The sequence below is a fragment of the Centruroides sculpturatus genome, unplaced genomic scaffold, assembly GCF_000671375.1.
Source record: "Centruroides sculpturatus isolate CEXI.00-Female unplaced genomic scaffold, Cexi_2.0 scaffold153, whole genome shotgun sequence".
NCBI classification, from domain to species: Eukaryota; Metazoa; Arthropoda; class Arachnida; order Scorpiones; family Buthidae; genus Centruroides; species Centruroides sculpturatus.
Window position 1 is genome coordinate 757,569 of NW_019384491.1, and position 18,029 is coordinate 775,597.

At 52.3% G+C, this 18,029-nt stretch overlaps 4 protein-coding genes across 4 annotated transcripts; all 4 read right to left on the bottom strand.

Moving 5' to 3' along the window:
* Positions 1-891: 891 nt before the first annotated feature.
* On the bottom strand, positions 892-4,176 carry LOC111621796. Its single transcript, XM_023364046.1, has one exon. It carries the CDS (start codon positions 4,174-4,176, stop codon positions 892-894), a length of 3,285 nt encoding a protein of 1,094 aa, XP_023219814.1.
* A 4,338-nt stretch (positions 4,177-8,514) lies between these two features.
* On the bottom strand, positions 8,515-11,164 carry LOC111621797. Its single transcript, XM_023364047.1, has 2 exons — positions 10,796-11,164; positions 8,515-10,719 (listed from the first exon to the last, which is right to left on the bottom strand). Exons 1-2 carry the CDS (start codon positions 11,162-11,164, stop codon positions 8,515-8,517), a joined length of 2,574 nt encoding a protein of 857 aa, XP_023219815.1.
* Positions 11,165-12,811: 1,647 nt separating this feature from the next.
* LOC111621798 lies at positions 12,812-14,626 on the bottom strand. The gene has a single exon (XM_023364048.1). The coding sequence runs from the start codon at positions 14,624-14,626 to the stop codon at positions 12,812-12,814; it is 1,815 nt and encodes a 604-aa protein (XP_023219816.1).
* Positions 14,627-17,054: 2,428 nt separating this feature from the next.
* LOC111621799 lies at positions 17,055-17,975 on the bottom strand. Its single transcript, XM_023364049.1, has one exon. The coding sequence runs from the start codon at positions 17,973-17,975 to the stop codon at positions 17,055-17,057; it is 921 nt and encodes a 306-aa protein (XP_023219817.1).
* Between the last annotated feature and the right edge of the window lie 54 nt (positions 17,976-18,029).

An 18,029-nucleotide genomic window follows, 5' to 3' on the forward strand; every position in this document is an offset into this window, starting at 1 on the left:
TGATGCAATTTCACCATCTTCAGTTTCTCGTGAATGTAATCACACGCACGGCACTCAAAGTGAAGAGCGGTATTATGTATTTGTTTTAGAGATCTTACAAGCCCAGCGTGATCTGCGTAATCGCGGGGGATGGGAAGACATTGACGACAGCCGTGCGGCGGTTGTAACGGGACTAATATAGTAGTCGCCTCCATGATGGATAGACCAAATGTGTAGAATTAAGATAGTGAAGGGAAGGTGAAATGCCCCCTGGGGTTGCAAAGCAACCAACCAAGGAGGGGCGGGGAGAGGAAGAGAAGGTATAGTGTGTAGGTATCTATACACTGGGAAGAGGGTGCTTACCTGATACACCCAGGGGTGTTTGTGCAAGACCCGAGGGAAAAGGCGTTAGCCGAGGCTAGTGTCGACAGGACAGTGTTGCCAGTCGAGCAGCGAATACACGGTGCGTTTAAACCGTGCAGGCCGCTCTTCTGGCGGAAGAGAGAAGAGGTAGGACAGAAAAAAGCGCAAAAACACACTTACCCTAAAGCCGGGGAGCGGGTGGCTCGAAGTCCGGTAGGCGTCTCCAGGATCAGCAGATGAACATCAAGCTGATAAGAACAGAGTTTAAAATCATTTATTAAAATCGATAAAATATGTACATAAAGGTGAATAGATTGTTAAAGAGATAAACATGGGCACGTAGCCAGCTAGTAAGATACAAATGTTGGTGTGTAGATAGAGAATGTAGGGCATATGCCCCAGGCGCGCTCCATTGGCATAGGCTAGAGATGGAGAGATTCGCGATTACATGGGCGCTAGCCAGGTATACTATGATACATTATAACAAACTATAATACAGAGGAAGAACTACGCGGTTACAAGGGCTCGAGCCAGCCTGGTGAAACGGTATTAGTGGTGATTGCGACTGCCGACATGTTGTAGGTAAATGTCTTTGCTCCATTTGATACAGTCGCATACCATAAGGTAACGCATGAGTTTAGCGTATCTTCTGGAGATCCCTAGGCGTTGGATGACACTTTCGTAGGCAGCGTCGTACCCGCTTAGGGCTCCAACAATAAAAGCGTCTATAAAGGTTTCGTAGCCACGGCTACGGTAGTAAGTGGCGAGGTCTTCATATTTCTTGGTCTTCTCCTCACGTACACGTCGGAAGGCTTCTTCGCCATTCTCGAATGGCGTGGCCACATCGATGATCGTCGCTGTTTTCGGTGTTTTGTTGACGATAACGATGTCTGGGCGGCAGTTACCTGTGTAGCCCAGGACACGTTGGTTGGTGTAGACTTTAGAGTGCTTGCAGTCAAAGGTGTTGAGGAGGTGATTAAGGATAGCGTTGTGCCTTTTGGTAATGAGGGTAAAGTTTGGCGGGCAATGATTTATTACATGTGCCAAAGTTTCCCTGTGTCTTTGACATCGGCGGCAGTTTTGGGACGCATTGCCGAAGCGGCGGAGGCCGCGAAGAGGGACCACGCTCAGTCTAGCACGATGCACAAATCTCCAGTCGGAGAAGCTGATGAAGTTTCCGTTTCTGACAAAGTGGTTACTGTTGTGGTTTCCGGCGGTGAGGCGGTACGCTTTGCCTTGGTTTGGCTTCCGGAGGAGAGATGTTAAAAATGTGCTTTTGACGGCGTTGGTGATGATACTTGCCGTGTTTGACTTGTTGAGGAGTTTTCCATCGATGGTAGGGGTGAGCGTCCCGTCGTCGTTTGGGTGCCAGTTGAGGTCTATGTGGGTTCTGAGCCGGCGTGTGGCCATCCTAAGCCGGGTCCAGAGGGAGGGGATGTCATATGGGTCGCTCCCGAACTCGTTCTCCATGGATCCGGCTAGGTAGGTGCAGAGGTCAGCTCCACTGGGTGTCCGTTTCAGGCGTTTCTCTACAACCATGCTGAGGGTCTTGGACGCAAGACTGGATATGTTGGTGTCTCTAGACAAAAATAAGTTTGTTGCATGGCTTACCTGTGCGACATTGGCAATGATGGCGCATGGAGTGACGTTTGCTTCGCCTTGGTTGTTGGTCATATGTACGACTTCAGGGGATGCACGTTGAGGTAAGTTCATCCATTTTTTGACGTGACGTTTGATGGCTTTGTCGACGTTGTTAAGTGCCTTCTTAGGGACATTTCCAAGTGTCATGTGGAAGGTAAGACGAGATGTCAGAAAGGTGTTAATGCAGTCGATTTTCTGCCACGGAGCGAGGCATGAATTATCGACGTGCTTAAGATCCTTGAGTATGCCTTCGATCACGACCGCAGCAGAACGACCGATGGTGAATCCGGTGGGGATCCCCAAATGCATGTAATGATCGTCTTTGCGAAGTTGTGGGATGTCCGCCCCTTGGATTTTGAAGGTGTTGCGGTCAGAGCACTGATACTTACCGCTAACAGAGACTGTGGCACATTTGGTGGGATTAAAGCTAAGACCGTTGTGGCGGGCCCATGAGGAAAGCACATCTAGTTGTTGTTGGAGTCCTGCTGGCGTAGGGCTGGCAACAGTTATATCGTCCGCGTATGCCAGTGTGGAGATGTTGTAGCCGACTTGGAGGTCAGACACCATACGGAGTGCCGGCTCTTTAACGAGATTAAAAAGAATGGGGCTGAGTGGGCAGCCCTGCTTGACCCCAGCAGATATGGGGATCGGGTTAGTGAAGCCCGAGTTGGTGCGAATGCGTGTGCAGCAACCAGAAAGTAAGTTCTCAATGTGTTGGATGGCAGAGGTCGCTAGACCGCACCATTGGAGACTGTTGATGATGGCTGAGTGGGGCACAGAGCCAAAGGCGTTTGCCAAGTCCAACCAGGCAACATGGCATTGTTTGTTTTTGCGTCTGGCATCCTGGATAACGGATTGGAGCATGAAAGAATGCTCCGAGCAGCCCTCGAAGCGCATAAACCCCTTCTGTGCTGTGGAGATGATGTTGTACTGTTCGCACCAGCGCAAAAGGCGGTTAGCGATGCAGGCGGAATAAAGTTTACCCAGAGTATTGGCCAAAGCAATGGGTCTCCAATTGCTGACATCGTTTGGGTCACCCTTTTTGTGGATTAGAATGGTGTTCGATGTTTTCCAGGCAGCAGGGATCACTCCGATACGTAAAACGGCGTTGAAGAGGGCCGCCAGTATGTGGCCCTGCGGGTCAAGGCATCGCCAGGTGTAATATCTAATGCCATCTGGGCCGGGGGCCATGTTCTGGCATTTGGCGAGCCTGTTGGCGACCTCAGTTGGGGTGAAGGTCTCGCTGAGAGGATCATCTGTGGTTGGCTCAGGTGACAGTGGAAGTACGATTTCTGAGGATTCGGCGTTGGTGCAACGGCTGTAAATTTTAGAGAAGTGATCAGTAAGTGCAGTCTTACCTAGTTGGCAGAAGCGTCCAGTGCCGCGGGTGATCTCGTCAAAAGCTTTACGCTTGTTCACCCTATAAAGTCGTTGGATACGGCTGGCTTCTGCGGCGTTATATCTAGGTGGTCTGTTGTTGCGTTGTGTTGTCGGAGGACATTGGCGACGTGGGCGGTTGGAAGTACGGTCTTGTCTGCGGGGCGCCATATGCTGGGCCAGGTTGATGAGGACTTCTACCATTACCTCAAGCATATCCACATCTAGTGCACAGCTAAACCTGTCCCTCCAGGCGATGACCCATGACGGCGGAGCGGAGTCGTCGGCGTCCGGTGGTGGCGGCTGGGTCGGTTGTACACTGGGTTGAGGTGCGCTATCGTTGTGGGCTGGAGAGTCCATTGGTTGGTGGTCGGGTGGCTGGTTTGGTGGAGGGGTGATGCTCCTGCTGGTGGAGTTCGTAGGGGAGGTAGTCAGGATTGGCTCTGCAGGGCAGCTGGTGTTGGGTGGGCTGCTTGCCTGGCGACGTCTGGGTCGGCGTGGGCGTCTTATCAGCGGTGGCGGGGAGTTGTTGTCCCTCGTGGTCGGCTGCGATGGGCCTATGGTCCAGTTGTTGATTCTCGTAGGGGGTGTGGAGGCAGCCACGCTGGCGTAGGTGGGTGGTTGGGCTGCTGGGCTGGCTGCAGGATCAGGGGTGTTTGATTGGCTAGTGGGATCGCCAGTTTCAGTAGTGGTTGTGGCATCTTGTGAGGCCAGGTAGTCTTCGTCAACGCCATATGTCTTGCGTCTCGTTTTCCTGGGCCCTGTGGGAACCCGTGGGCATGGTCTGGGGTCTCTGGTCGTGCTTTCAGGCGACATGGATGGAAGTTGCGCTGAGCACGTAGCTGATTTGGCTTGATGTAATTTGATCTCTTTCAGCTTTTCAGAGCGGACATGGCACGCTCGGCACTCGTACGTCAAGCGACCGCCGTGGTTGCGCCTAATGTGGCGGGCAAGGCCCCCATGGTCCACGTAATCACGATAGACGGGAAGGCAGCCGGGGCAGTGGTATGGCGGACATAATGGTACTAGAAGTATGGCCTCTGTTGGGCTGTTGGTCGCTATTGATCATATGTGTAGTATATAGGGGGAAGAGAAAAGGGGCAGAAAAACCTCCTGGGGTGCTAGGGGCAACCAACCAAGGAGAGGCAGGAAGGGGAAGAAAGAGCTACTGCTTAGGTCGACCCAGGCAGTAGTAGAAGTATACGTTGTGTCGTGATCAGTGATCACGCCGCGACAGAAAAGTGGTTGCTGGTCAGGCAGCGAATACACTGTGCGTTTAGACAGTGCAGGCTGCCTTTGCAGCGGAAGTAGGAAGAGGGGTAGGACAGAGAAAAGTACTAAAAACTACTTACCGACTTGTCGGGGAGCATTCGGCTCGGAATCCTAAAGTCGTCGAGATGAGGCTGGATCAGGCTTAATTCAGAGCATCAAGCTGATAAGAACAGATTTAAATGATTTTATTAAAAATTCCTAATAACATACATGGGGTATAAAAAGGAGGAATAACTTTACAATATATACATATGTATTGCGCGACATGGGCTCAAGCCTGCCAATAGATACGGAGTTCATGATCGCGAGTTACATGGGCACATAGCCTGTCGAGTGGTACAGTGGTATAAATACAGAGATGGTGCGCGTGACACGGGCACTTAGCCTGACACACGTGGTGGTTACAACAGTTGGTCATTAATACATACGGAGCTGTCGAGTCGATTGGGATGTTGCGGGCCTCCGGCGGCGATGTGGGTTATAGGTGTTCGTACTGCGTTGTCCAATATGGGATGGTTGACTCGTGATGATCTGGGGCGCAGTGGATCTCAGTTGGTTGCGCTGATGGTTGACGTGTGTCGTGGTATGTTGATGGTGATTGGGGGTGTGCCGTCCAAAGTTCAGGTGCTGGATGTAGATCTCACGACTCCAGCGGATGCTGTCGCTGACCATCAGTTTTGCCATGGTTTTAGAGTATTTTCGTCCGATACCAAGGCGTTGTAATACAGCGACATTACCTGGGTCGTAGGCGCCCAACGAGCCGATTACAAATGCGTCGCAAAAGGTGTCATAACCTTTTGCCTGATAGTGTTGTGCGAGAGGTGTGTACTTTTCGATCTTTTTGGCTCTTGCGGCGATGAAGGTGTTGTGGCCATTTTTGAAAGGTACCACTACGTCTACTATGGTAGCCGTTTTAGCGATATCGTTAATGGCCACAAGGTGAGGGTGGCACACTTGCCTAGGTTGAAACGTAGCCCAGCCCAATCTGCCCAGTGTGAAATGTAGTTTAGCTGCTTCTGTAGGCCTTCAGCGGTTGTGCTAACAAGGACGAGGTCATCGGCATAGGCCAGGATGTCGATGTTTTCACCCTCGAGTGGGTAACCAAGTTGAAGGTCCTGGATGGTCCTGACGGCTGTCTCGATGACTAGGTTAAAAAGCAGGGGGCTTAAAGGGCAGCCCTGCTTTACCCCGGAATTGATGGGTAAGCTGTTGGTATATCCACTGTTAACACGGATTTTGGTGGTGCAGTTTCGGAGCAAGTTGTTAATGATGTCTATGCTCTCGTCGTGGATTCTGCACCATTGCAGGCATTTAATTATAGTTCCATGGGGGACTGAGCCGAAGGCGTTGCTGATGTCGAGCCACGCAATGTGGCAGGATCTATGTTTCCTCCTGGCATCTTGGATGATGGATTGTAGGAGGAAATTGTAATCCAGACAGCCTTTGTGCTGCAGGAACCCCTTTTGGGCATTTGACAAGATGTTGTTGCCCTTGCACCAAGTCAGAAGCCTGTTGGCCAGACAGGCGGAGAAGATTTTGCCCAAGGTGTTAGATAGGGCGATGGGACGCCAGTTGCCAACATTCCGGACATTGCCCTTCTTGTGCAGCAGAATGATATTGGAATTCTGCCAGGACGATGGAATAGAAGAAGTGCGGAGGGCCGCATTGAAAACGCTCGCAAGGATGATTCCCTGCGGGTCGACCGTAGCCCAGTGATGGTAGCAGAGACCATCTGGTCCGGGCGCTGTGTTGTGACAGCGGCGTATGCGATTAGCAACTTCGTCCGCGTGAAGGGGCCGGAGAGCGGGTTGTTGGCGTCCAAATCGATGGATGGTGGAGTGGCCGTGGGTGCAGAGGGCTGATGCAGTGAGTTGTGGGCATACAGGCGGTGAAAGTGGTTGTATAGGTCTTGTTTATCAATGCCGCAGTACTTGGGCTGGCCATCGGTGATGTAGCTGATGGCCTTCTTTTTGTTTAGCCTATACAATCTCAGTATGCGTTTGGCATTAGCAGCAATGGAGGGTTGGGATATGGGCTGCTCTCCAGGTTGAATGGTGGTCCCAGCGACAGAGCATATGTCCTGGGCGAGGGTGACGAGATCGTCAACCATGTTCTCCAACATGTTGCCATCTACAGCCACATCGAAGCGGTTCTTCCAGCTGAGGACCCAGCTGGGAATGGAGGATGGGCTGGTGGTGGTGAGTTGAGGTGAGGCCTCAGTAGTAGGATACTGAGAGGCGTTGGCGACGGGAGAAGGAGGTTGGACATCAGCCGGACAACAAGGATCAGTAGACACCACAGTTGTGTCTGGAGTGAAATGATGAGAACTCCCGTGGTAGTCCTGAGAAGGACTGTGGATGTTGCTGTGGTTGTTGTTGGAGCGACGTCTTCTGGGCCTTCTGGCCAAGGCCAGAGGCGGAGACTGGCTGGTGCCAGGGGCAGGACTGCAAGGAGGTACCCCGAGAACAGGGGTGTGGGCTCCCGTGCTCAAACCACCAGTACTACGCAGTCTAGTGCCAGGGGAACAGCTATCAGAACTGTGCTGTGGCAGGTCAGATGTTACCTGATGAGCAGGTTGCTGGATGTGAGCAAGTGAATCGCCACTGACCCGTAGACCATTGGTGGTGGGAGGTGTGGCCTGGGCGTCCCTTGGCGGGGAGACATCGATCGGGGAATGCTGAATTGGCCGTGTGGTTCTACTACGCCGTGGGGCTCTCCTACGCCGTGAGGAGGCGGAGCCTGGTGTCGGCGAAAATATGACAGAGTGGCAAGATGAGTGGTCACTAGATGCAGTAGAGGGAATGGTGTTGTGGGTCTGAGGCCTCCTATTGTATGATTTCCTTGGCCTGAGTGGGATCCGCATAATGCGGCGGTTGGCAGGGGGTGGTGGGGGAGGCGAGCGAGCTTCTATGCTGTCTCGACAGGTTTCAGATTTTAGCTGATGGGCCTTCAGGAATTTCAACTTCTCCATTACCAACCCACAGGCTCGGCACTCAAATTGCAGCGTGATGCCATTCTCCCACTTGAGATGCCTAACCACCCTAGCGTGGTCGATGTATTCACGTGGGATTGGCAGGCAATGTTGACAACAGTGCGGCGGCTCAAGTGGTACTAAAACGGTGGTGGGAGGCATGGCAGACCAAATGTGTAGATGAAAGAAGTGGGAAAGGGGCTGAAAACCTCCTGGGGTGCCGGGGTAACCTACCAAGGGGAGGCGAGAAGAGGAAGAAAGTAGCGTCTAGGGCAACTAGGCGCTAATGAAAGGATGCTCACGCAGAGCACCGAATGGCTACTGAAAACGGCGCCGATAGAGACAGTGTTGCCAGTCGAGCAGCGAATACACGGTGCGTTTAAACCGTGCAGGCCGCTTTTCTGGCGGAAAAGAGAAGAGGATAGGAAAGGGACAGTCGAGATACTTACCCAAGGGCCGGGGAGCTGGCGGCTCGGAGTCCGGTCGGGAACCTGAAAAATAAATCGAGATTACTCATAAATAATCAAGCTGATAAGAACAGAGTTAAAAGCCATTTATTAATATTGAATAAAATATATACAAAGTAGCCAATTTTGGCAGTAGAGAGTGGTCAAAACATGGGCACAAAGTCAGCTAGAGAGAGTAACATAAATTGGTAAAGGTAGTATATGTAGGAAAGAAGGAGGCAGTGCCTCAGGCGCGTGTATACATGGGCACATAGCCGGATAAGAAGCCGCTAGAGCGGCTGAACAGGATGATATGTCGCGATTACATGGGCTCATGGCCTTTGAACAGGGTAGGGTAGTCGCGTTTACATGGGCTCGTGGCCTTTGGATAAACAATGATACGCGGTTACATGGGCTCTGTGGCCAGTGAATAGGGATTGGTACTGTCGTTGTTATTAGTCCAAGTTAGTTGCGATAGCGGCTGCCCAGGTGGGAAGTGTATATGTCTCTGCTCCACCTGATGCAGTCACTCACTATGAGACGTCTCATCAATTTTGAATAGTTTCTGGTGATTCCGAGACGTTGTAAGACACACTCGTTGGCGGCGTCGTAGCCGCCGAGGGCCCCCACGATGAACGCGTTGAGAAAGGTTTCGTAGCCGAGGTTTCTGAAGTACTTGGCCAGATCGGTGTATTTTGCTACCTTCTCGGCACGGGCGCGTTCAAAAGCGTCTTCCCCGTTTTCGAAGGGGGTGGCGATGTCGATAATAGTTGCTGTTTTGGGGTTGTTATTTATAATGACGTGGTCAGGACGGCATGTATCTGGATAGTCCGGGATCTGTTGATTGCAGTACACTGTAAGGTTTTTGCGGTTGAGTGCATTATAAAGTCTGTCCAGGATGGCATTGTGACGTTTAGTGATCATGCTGAGATTTGGCGGGCAGTGGTTGACAACGTGTGCTAGCGTTTCACGGTGTTTTTGGCATCGTCTGCACGTCTGGCTAGCGTTGTCGAACCTTCTGAGTCCACGCAGTGGGACGACACTTAGTCGGGCACGGTGGACGAAACGCCAATCCGCGAATCTGGTGAAGTTGCCGTCTCTGAGGAAATGATTACTTACGCTGTTGGTGGCGGTGATGCAGAAGGCCTTTCCCTGGTCTGGTTTACGAAGTAGGGTGGTGAGGAATGATGATTTGATGGCGTCAGCGATGGATTTCATGGTTGTTGATTTGGTGATTGGTCTGCCGTTGACAAACGGGGTAAGGGTGCCGTCGGTGCCGGGTTGCCATTCGAGCTTTACTCGTTTCCTAAGTCGGCGTGTGGCCATTCTCAGGCGGGTCCAGGCCGACGGAATATCATACGGGTCGCACCCGAATTCATTCTCCATTGAACCTGAGAGGTATGTGCAGATGTCGGAGTCGTTCGGGGCCCGCTTGATGCGTTTTTCAACAACCAGCCAGAGGGTTTTGATGGCGAGATCAGAGTCGGTGGGGTCCCTAGAGTGCAATAGGTTTACAGCGTGACTTACCTGAGCTATGTCGGCCAATATGCCGCACGGGGTTATGTTGGCGCCTCCTTGCGCATGCGGCATATGGACGATCTCAGGGCTGGCGCGCTGTGGAAGATAGAGCCATTTTTTGGTGCAACGTTTGATGGTCTTGTCTAATTTTCCCAATGCCTTCTTCTGGACGTTTCCCAGGAGTAGGTGGAATGTCAATCTGAATGTCAGGAAAGTCCCAATGCAGTCAATTTTTTGCCATGGGGCTAGGAGGGAGTTTTCGACGTGCTTCAGGTCAGCTAGTATTCTGTCGATCACGGCTTCAGCGGATCGTCCGAGGGTGAACCCTGTGGGAATACCAAGATGTTGGTAGAACTCACCTTTCTTGAGATGTGGGATGTTGCCGCCTTGTATGGTGAACCTATTGCCTTCCGCGCATTGGTACTTGGTGGCGACGGAGAGGGTCGCACACTTTGCCGGATTGAAGCAGAGACCACAGTTCTGGGCCCAGGAGGTAAGTAAGTTGAGTTGGGCTTGTAGTCCTTCCGTGGTTTTGCTAACGACAGTAATGTCGTCAGCGTAGGCAAGGATGGATATGGTGTGGTCGTGGAGGCGATATCCCTCGTCGAGATTGGAGATCAGCCGGAGCGCTGGTTCCATGACTATGTTAAACAGTATGGGGCTCAGGGGGCACCCCTGCTTAACGCCTGCGTGTATGGGAATAGAGTCAGTTAGGCCCGTGTTAGAACGGACGCGAGTGCAGCAGTCTTCAAGGAGGTCTTTGATGCATTGTACAAAGGATTCGCTCAGGCCGCTCCACTTGAGGCAAGTAAAGATGCTCTCATGGGGCACGGAGCCGAAGGCGTTGGCTAAGTCAAGCCAGGCCACGTGGCACCCATGATTCCTGCGCCGAGCGTCCTGGATGGCCGATTGGAGGATGAAATTATGTTCAGAGCAGCCATCGTATCTCATGAAGCCCTTCTGCGCCGTGGAGATGATGTCGTTCTCTTCACACCAGCGCAGAAGGCGGCATGCAATGCATGCCGAGTATAACTTACCCAAAGTATTTGCGAGGGCGATGGGTCTCCAGTTTGTGATGTTATCCCTGTCGCCCTTCTTGTGTAGGAGGATCGTGGTGGACGTCTTCCAAGCAGATGGTATAGCTCCAATCCTCTGGACGGCGTTAAAGAGAGCCGCCAGTATGTGGCCCTGGGGCTGTGTTATGGCATCTGGCTAGTCTTTTGGCGACCTTGGCCGGCGTGAAGATGCTGCAGAGTGGGTCATTGGACGTGGGCAGCGGGCTTGGCGGTAGAGAGGCCACTAGTGGTTCCTGTGGTAAGTGACGATGGCTGTTGGTACTGATGAAATGATCGGCGATCGTGGTTTTGTTGATGCTGCAGAAGCGGCTGGGACTCCGGGTGATCTCCTCGAACGCCTTGTTTTTGTTGGCGCGGTAGAGCTTCTGTATTCTGCTTGCATCGGCGGCGTGGTTGGTGTTTGGCCGCTGGTTGTTCCTCTGTCGCTGGGGTCTTGGTTGCTGCTGGTGACGGTGGTGGTTGCGAGTGGTGGGTCGTGGAGGTGCCATGCAGTGAGCGAGGTGGGTGAGGTCGTTGACCATTACCTCAAGCATGTCGATGTCTACTGCGCAGTTGAGGCGGTCCCTCCAGGCGATGATTCACAAGGGGGGGTCGGTGTTGGAGCTACTAGCAGACGGCTGGTCGGGCTGGGTGGTTACTGCTTCCTGGCCAATGTCTGGTGAAGGATTAGGCTGTTGGCTCGGACGATGTGCTTCAGCCTCTATGGTTGGGCTGGCCGATAGTGGTTGTGGTGATGTGGCGGCGACCGTGGTGCTAGAGCTGTCAGGAGAGATATTACCTGTTGGGGCAGATGGGCTATCTATCCCCGGTGTTGGAGGTTTGCTGACGTTGACATTGGCGTCTTGGGCGACGGGGGCGTCTGATCAGTGGCGGGGAGGTGTCATCGCTTCCAGGGCATGGTTGTGGTGGGCGAAGATGCCAGTTGACCTTATGGGGTGGCGCGGTGGTGCCGCTGGTGGTAGTTGGAGTGGCGGAGTTGGCCGGCTCTTGTGCAGGGCTGGCAGTTGAGACTTGACTATGATGCTGGCTATCTTCGGAGTCGGCTCCGGGCTGGGAGGCGAGGAAGGTCTCGTCCAGGTTGTAAGTCTGGCGTCTAGACTTCCTAGGACCCACAGGAATCCTGGGACGAGTCTTGGGGTCCCTGCTGGCCCCCTCAGGGGAAAGAGCAGGCAGTTGTTTTGAGCACTCTGTTGACTTTGCTTGGTGCAGTTTTAATTCTTTCAGCTTCCCGGAACGTGTCTTACAGATGCGGCATTCAAAGTTGAGCCGCCCGCCATGGATGCGCCTGATGTGTCGTGCAAGACCCCCATGATCGACGTAGTCACGGTACACAGGCAGGCAGGCGGGGCAGTGGTAGGGAGGACGCAGCGGGACGAGAAGGGTCACATCGGCTGGTCCGTTGTTATGGGCCATGGATCAGAATGTGTAGCGGTCAGTGGGAGTAAAGGAGTGGAAGTGCCCCCTGGGGTGCAGAGCAGCCAACCAAGGAGGGGCAGGAAGGGGAAGAAAGAAGGTGTCCTCAGGGAAACACCACGGGCCTTGGGGGTCACGGGGCATCCAAGCGGAGCACCAGAAAAGCTACCAGCCTAGGCTGGTAACGATAGATGAAAGTGTTGCCAGTTGAGCAGCGAATACATGGTGCGTTTAAACCGTGCAGGCCGCTCTTCTGGCGGAAGAGAGAAGGGTAGAGGAAAGAGAAATTAGTAAAACCAAGTATAATTACCCAGAGGACTGGGGAGCGATGTGGGGCTCGGAATCCAGGTCTGGTGTAGTTTTAGGCAAAGATCATCAAGCTGATAAGAACAGGTTTGAAAACTTTTTATTTGTGCTAAGAATATAAAATACAATGATATAAACATGGAGTGTGAGAGTGGCCATGGAGGCCTAAACAGGTATATACATTAGATACATTGGTTAGGACCCGTGCCCAAAAAGGTTGAACAGGGGCAGGGTAGTTGGAATCGCGACATGGGCTCAGAGTGCCTGTCTGGGCGATTGGTAGCGGTGACTGACGCAACATGGGCTCAAGTGCCAGTTAAGTGTTCGCGACAATGTTGGTAAGTACGCGACATGGGCTCAAGTGCCAGCTGAGTGGTCGCGACAGTGTGGGTAGATAGAAAGTACGGACGCAACATGGGCACGTGATGCCAGCTATACGCGTACAAAGATTAGTTGCTGTATTGTTGACTCTGTAGATGGTGGTGGTATATCTCCCTACTCCAGCGAATGGTATCGCTCACCATGAGTCTGGCCATGGTGCTGCTATACTTACGGGAGATACCTAGCCGCTGGAGGATTGAAGTATTATGATGATCATATCCCCCAAGTGAGCCGAGGATGAAGGCATCACACACGGTGTCTAAACCTTGACTCCTGAAGTAGTTGGTCAGTGGTCGGTATTTGTCTATCTTGGTCTGTCTGGCTATGTTGAACGCCTCCTGTCCATTCTCGAACGGGATGGAGACGTCTACAATTGTCGCGGTTTTGGCCGAATCATTGATAATCACCAAGTCCAGGCGGCACCTATCGTCAAAACCGGGAACTTGTTGATTCACTAGAATTCTGAGGTTGTCGGGCCGGATGGCTTGATGTAGTCTGCTGAGGACGTTGTTGTGACGCCTAGTCGCTAAGTGTAGGTTTCTCGCACAGTGGTTGAGTACATGTGCGAGAGTTTCTTTTGGGAAGTTGCACCTCCTACACTTAGTAGATGTGTTGCCAAACCAGCGGTGGCCGTGGAGGGGGACGACACTTAACCTTGCACGGTGAACGATCCTCCAATCAGCGAATGTTGTATAGTTGCCGTTTCTGAGGAAGTGACTGCTGGTAGGGTTTGTAGAGATGATTCTGAAGGCCTTGCCTTGGTCGGGCTTCCTCAGTAGGCGAGTGAGTAGAGCTGCTTTGATTTTGGAAGATAGAATTCTAGTGCAGCTGGACCTGTTGATTGGATTGTCGTCGCAGGTGATGGTGATAGTGTTACCCACAGGGATCCAACCGCAGTTGATCGACTTGCGGAGACGGCGAGTGGCAATGCGGAGGCGAGTCCACATGGAAGAGATGTCATACGACTTAGAGCCAAACTCGTCGTCCATGGATCCGTTTAGATATTTACAGACATCCTCCAGTGACGGGTCACGATATATTCGCTTCTTGACGACGTCACGAAGGAAGCTGATGGCCAGGGTGCAGATGGTTGGGTCCTTTGATGTTAGAAGGTGCATGGCCTGGGTAACTTGTGATATGGCGGCTAGCGTGTAGCAGGGCAGCACGTTAGCGCCTCCGTAGTCGTGGGGGATGTTCACTATCTCAGTACTGGCCCTCTGAGGTAGGTTCATCCACTTTTTGACGTGTTTGTTTATGTGGCGGTCCAGTTTATGTAGGGGCTTCTTTGGGTTGGAGCCCACTAGTAGGTGGTACGAGAGCCTTGGCAGAAGGATGGTGTTTAGGGCGTCTATTTTCTGCCAAGGGGCCAGTTTGGACCTGTCTAATTGAGAGATGTCATTGGTGATTTTGTCATATATGCGGAGGTCCGTCGGGTGTGTGGCAAAGCCTGTTGGCACCCCGAGATGGCGATAAGTGTCGTCCGGGTTCAGACTTGGGAGCTGTGAATCCTGGAGGTTAAAGATGGTATTTTTGGCGGTGCGTTGTGTACCAATCACAGAGAGAGTGGCGCATTTACTAGGTTTAAAACGCATGCCAGCCCAGTTGGCCCATTCAGAGATGGCGTCGAGCTGTTGTTGAAGGCCCTCTTTGGTGTGACTGATTAAGGCTAGGTCGTCCGCGTAGGCAATAACGCTGACCTTTTCCCCTAAGAGGGAGTAGCCATTGTCGAGGTTTCGTACGCTCCTGATAGCTGTCTCAACTACTATGTTGAAAACCAGCGGGCTAAGTGGGCAGCCTTGTTTGACGCCAGAGAGGATAGGGATGTCTTCTGTGAACCCGTCATTTGCACAGATTCGGGTGGTGTTGTTGGCTAGAAGAATCATGATGTTGTTGATACTGTCCTCGTGGAGGCCACACCATTCGAGGCATTGTGCAATGGTGTGGTGCGAAACGGAGCCGAAGGCATTGGCTATATCTAGCCAAGCTACGTGACACTACTTCCGCTGCCTCCTGGCGTCTTTGGTACAGGCTTGGAGCAGAAAGTTGTGCTCCAAGCAGCCCTCGAAGGGGAGAAAACCCTTCTGTGAAGAGGAGAACAAGTCGTTATCTAAGCACCAGGACAGAAGGCGACTAGCAAGACAGGCTGAGTACAGTTTTCCCAGAGTGCCTGAGAGGGCGATGGGTCGCCAGTTATCAATGTCCTGCTTGTCACCATTCTTATGTATAAGGATGGTATTGGAGCGGTGCCAGCTATTGGGGATGTATGCTATCCTTAGTACTGCATTGAAGACACTGCTTAGGATGATGCCTTGCGGGTCGACGCGGTTCCAATGATGGTACCGAAGACCGTCGGGACCCGGCGCAGTATTATGGCAGCGTTTGTAGCGTGAGCGTACCTCTTCTGGGGTGAATGGAGTGGATAGCGGATCGTTGGAGTTGTGGTGAAGGGCCTGCGGGAATGAGCAGGGCCGAGGCGTATGTGGCTGTGATGTGGTCGAGTATACAGATTGGAAGTGTTGGAACAGTTGGTGTTGATCGATCTGGCAGAAGGTGGGCTGACCATCAGTAATAATGGTCATAGCACGCTTCCTGTTAAGCCTGTAAAGCTTTTGAATTTTGCTAGCATCGGTAGCAGAGATCGATTGCTGTCGGTTGCTTGTTGAGGGTTCGAAGACTTTGATGGCGCATATTTGTTGCGCCAGTCCAACTAGATCATCGACCATTACATCCGGCATGTCTGGATCTAAAGCCACATTAAAGCGGTCTCTCCAGGCATATATCCAACTTGGCACAGCCGTAGAGGGCTGTTCGGACTCGTGTGGATAGGCTGAAGGTGTCTCAGGAGGGGGCAGTCTCTCGGTGTTAACCTGCATTGGAGACCCGGTACCTTGGAAGGAATAGGGGTTCCGCTGCGATGGTTGCGAGAGATTAGGAGGAGGTACGGCCTCATGTGAAGGGGCCATAGGTGCCTCAGGAGGAGGTATATACTCGAGGTTAACCTGCAATGGGGACCCTGTACCTTGAAAGGGATGGGGGTCCCGTTGCAACCTAGAGGGTGGCCTAGTAGTTTGTAGGACAGTGGGGTTTGCATGATGGATTGGCCGTGAAGGCGGAGTGCCATCAGTGGTGGTGTGAGAAGGCTCGGGGGGACTGTGTCGGCTGCTGGAGAAACCGTCGTCAGGTGAGCAGACCTGCGTTGGCGGGTACGTGCTGTGCGTCTTCGGTTTCCATTTCGGCTCGTGACTGGAGTCCTATCGTTTCGTGGAGATGATGCATCGGATGAAAAGGGTGAGCAGGCTGCTTGGCTGGTGACAGTTGTCGTCGTGCTGCGGCGACTACGTCGACATCTGGGCCTGATGGGGATACGCTGGATCCTTCGATTCTCCGGTATAGGTGCAGGAGGTGTTAATGCCTCAATGCAGTTTTTGCACGCTTCGGCTTTGGATTGATGGGCCTTCAATGATTTAAGTTTGGGCATGATGAGGCCACAGGCACGGCATTTAAACGTCAGTTCCGTAGCATGTTCCCTTTTAAGATGACGCACGAGCCCTGCGTGGTCAATGTATTCTCTTGGGATAGGCAAACATAGTGGGCAGCCGTGAGGTGGCTGCAGTGGAACGAGGAGCGACACCTGTGGCATGGCCAAGATCAAAGTGTGGAGGGGAAAGGGGCGGAAATGCCTCCTGGGGCGCTTAGGGCGACCAACCAAGGAGAGGCAGGAAGGGGAAGAAAGTTGCGGAAGGGGTGCTCACGCAGAGCACTGACACGTCGCCAAGCGGAGCTGGCGACGATAGCGAAAGTGTTGCCGGTCGAGCAGCGAATACACTGTGCATTTAAACAGTGCAGGCCGCTCTTCCGGCGGAAGAGAGAAGAGTGTAGGAAAGAGAAATTAGTAAAACCAAAGTATACTTACCCAGAGGTCTGGGGAGCAATGTGGGGCTCTAAATCCAGGTCTGGTCCTTAATTTAGGCAAAGATCATCAAGCTGATAAGAACAGATTTGAAAATGATTTATTTAAATTTTAGAAATCAGTACAAAAGGGGTTTTAGAGGTTAAATGTGAACAAATGGAGAGATATATACAAGTAGAGGTAATGGCGATCGCGACCATGGGCTCATAGCCTGCTGTGATGATGAACAAAACCAAGATGTAGGTGTGTAACAGAGAATGGTAATCGCGGCCAAGGGCACATAGCCAGCCAGGATGTATGATACAATAGAAATAAGAACAGAGCGTAATCATGGTTGGGGGCACATAGCCAGCCATGATGCAATAACGCGACAAAGTATGTACATAGACTATACAGAGCAATTAGTGGTTGCGACGGCTATATCTTAGGTGGTTACAGTATATTCCGCGACTCCACCTTATGCAGTCACTGACCATTAGTTTGGTCATCATTTTGGCGTACTTACGGCTTATGCCGAGACGCTGAATGACAGAGATGTTGGCCGGGTCGAATCCACCAAGGGAGCCCACGATGAAAGCGTCGCAATAGGTATCGTAGCCCTGTTGACGTAAATGTTGAGTGAGGGCGAAGTACTTGCTTATTTTCATGTCCCTGGCTGCGTTGAACGCGTTCTGTCTGTTTTCAAAGGGGACGGCCGCATCAATGATTGTTGCAGTCTTGGTCCTCTCGCAGATGGTGACTAGGTCGGGACGGCAGCGGTCGTCGAACCCTGGGATCTTCTGGTTACAGAAGATTTTTAAGTCCTGGTTGTTGATGGCGTGGAATAAGCGGTTGAGGACAGAGTTGTGGAGTTGTGTGGCTAGTCGTAGGTTGGGGCCACAGTGATTTAGGACGTGCGCAAGTGTCTCATTGGAGTGGCTGCACTGGCGACATTTCTTTGACATGTTGCCAAAGCGTCGTAGGCCGTTGAGCGGGACCACACTGAGACGGGCTCGATGTACAAATCGCCAGTCCGCAAATGAAGTGTACAGCCCGTCTCTAAGGAAGTGGTTGCTGGTGGGGTGACCTGCAATGAGATGGAATGACTTACCCTGATCCGGCTTCTGTAGCAGCTGGTGGAGGGTGGCAGATTTCACCATGGCCGTTAGAACTTTGGTACAGGCGTGACGTGGGATGATGTTTCCACCAGTGGTCAGGACGAACGAAGTGCCCGTGTAGTGCCACGAGATGTCGATGTTTTTGCGCAAGCGTCTTGTGGCAGCATGCAGTCTGGCCCAGGAAGAGGTGATGTCTTTCGATGGTAGGCCTATGTCTCCTTCCATGGATCCGTCGAGGAATGCTCTGATGTCTTCGTCTGTCGGCACTCTACGGATGCG

Bases quoted from the DNA above. Each gene is read 5' to 3' on its own strand.
- LOC111621796 (XM_023364046.1), bottom strand. From the start codon at position 4,176: ATGTCGCCTGAAAGCACGACCAGAGACCCCAGACCATGCCCACGGGTT.
- LOC111621797 (XM_023364047.1), bottom strand. From the start codon at position 11,164: ATGGTCAACGACCTCACCCACCTCGCTCACTGCATGGCACCTCCACGA. The intron at 10,720-10,795 runs GTCGCCAAAAGA...AACGCCGTCCAG, and splicing joins GCATCTTCACGCCGGCCAAG to AGGATTGGAGCTATACCATC.
- LOC111621799 (XM_023364049.1), bottom strand. From the start codon at position 17,975: ATGGAAGGAGACATAGGCCTACCATCGAAAGACATCACCTCTTCCTGG.
- LOC111621798 (XM_023364048.1), bottom strand. From the start codon at position 14,626: ATGATTCTTCTAGCCAACAACACCACCCGAATCTGTGCAAATGACGGG.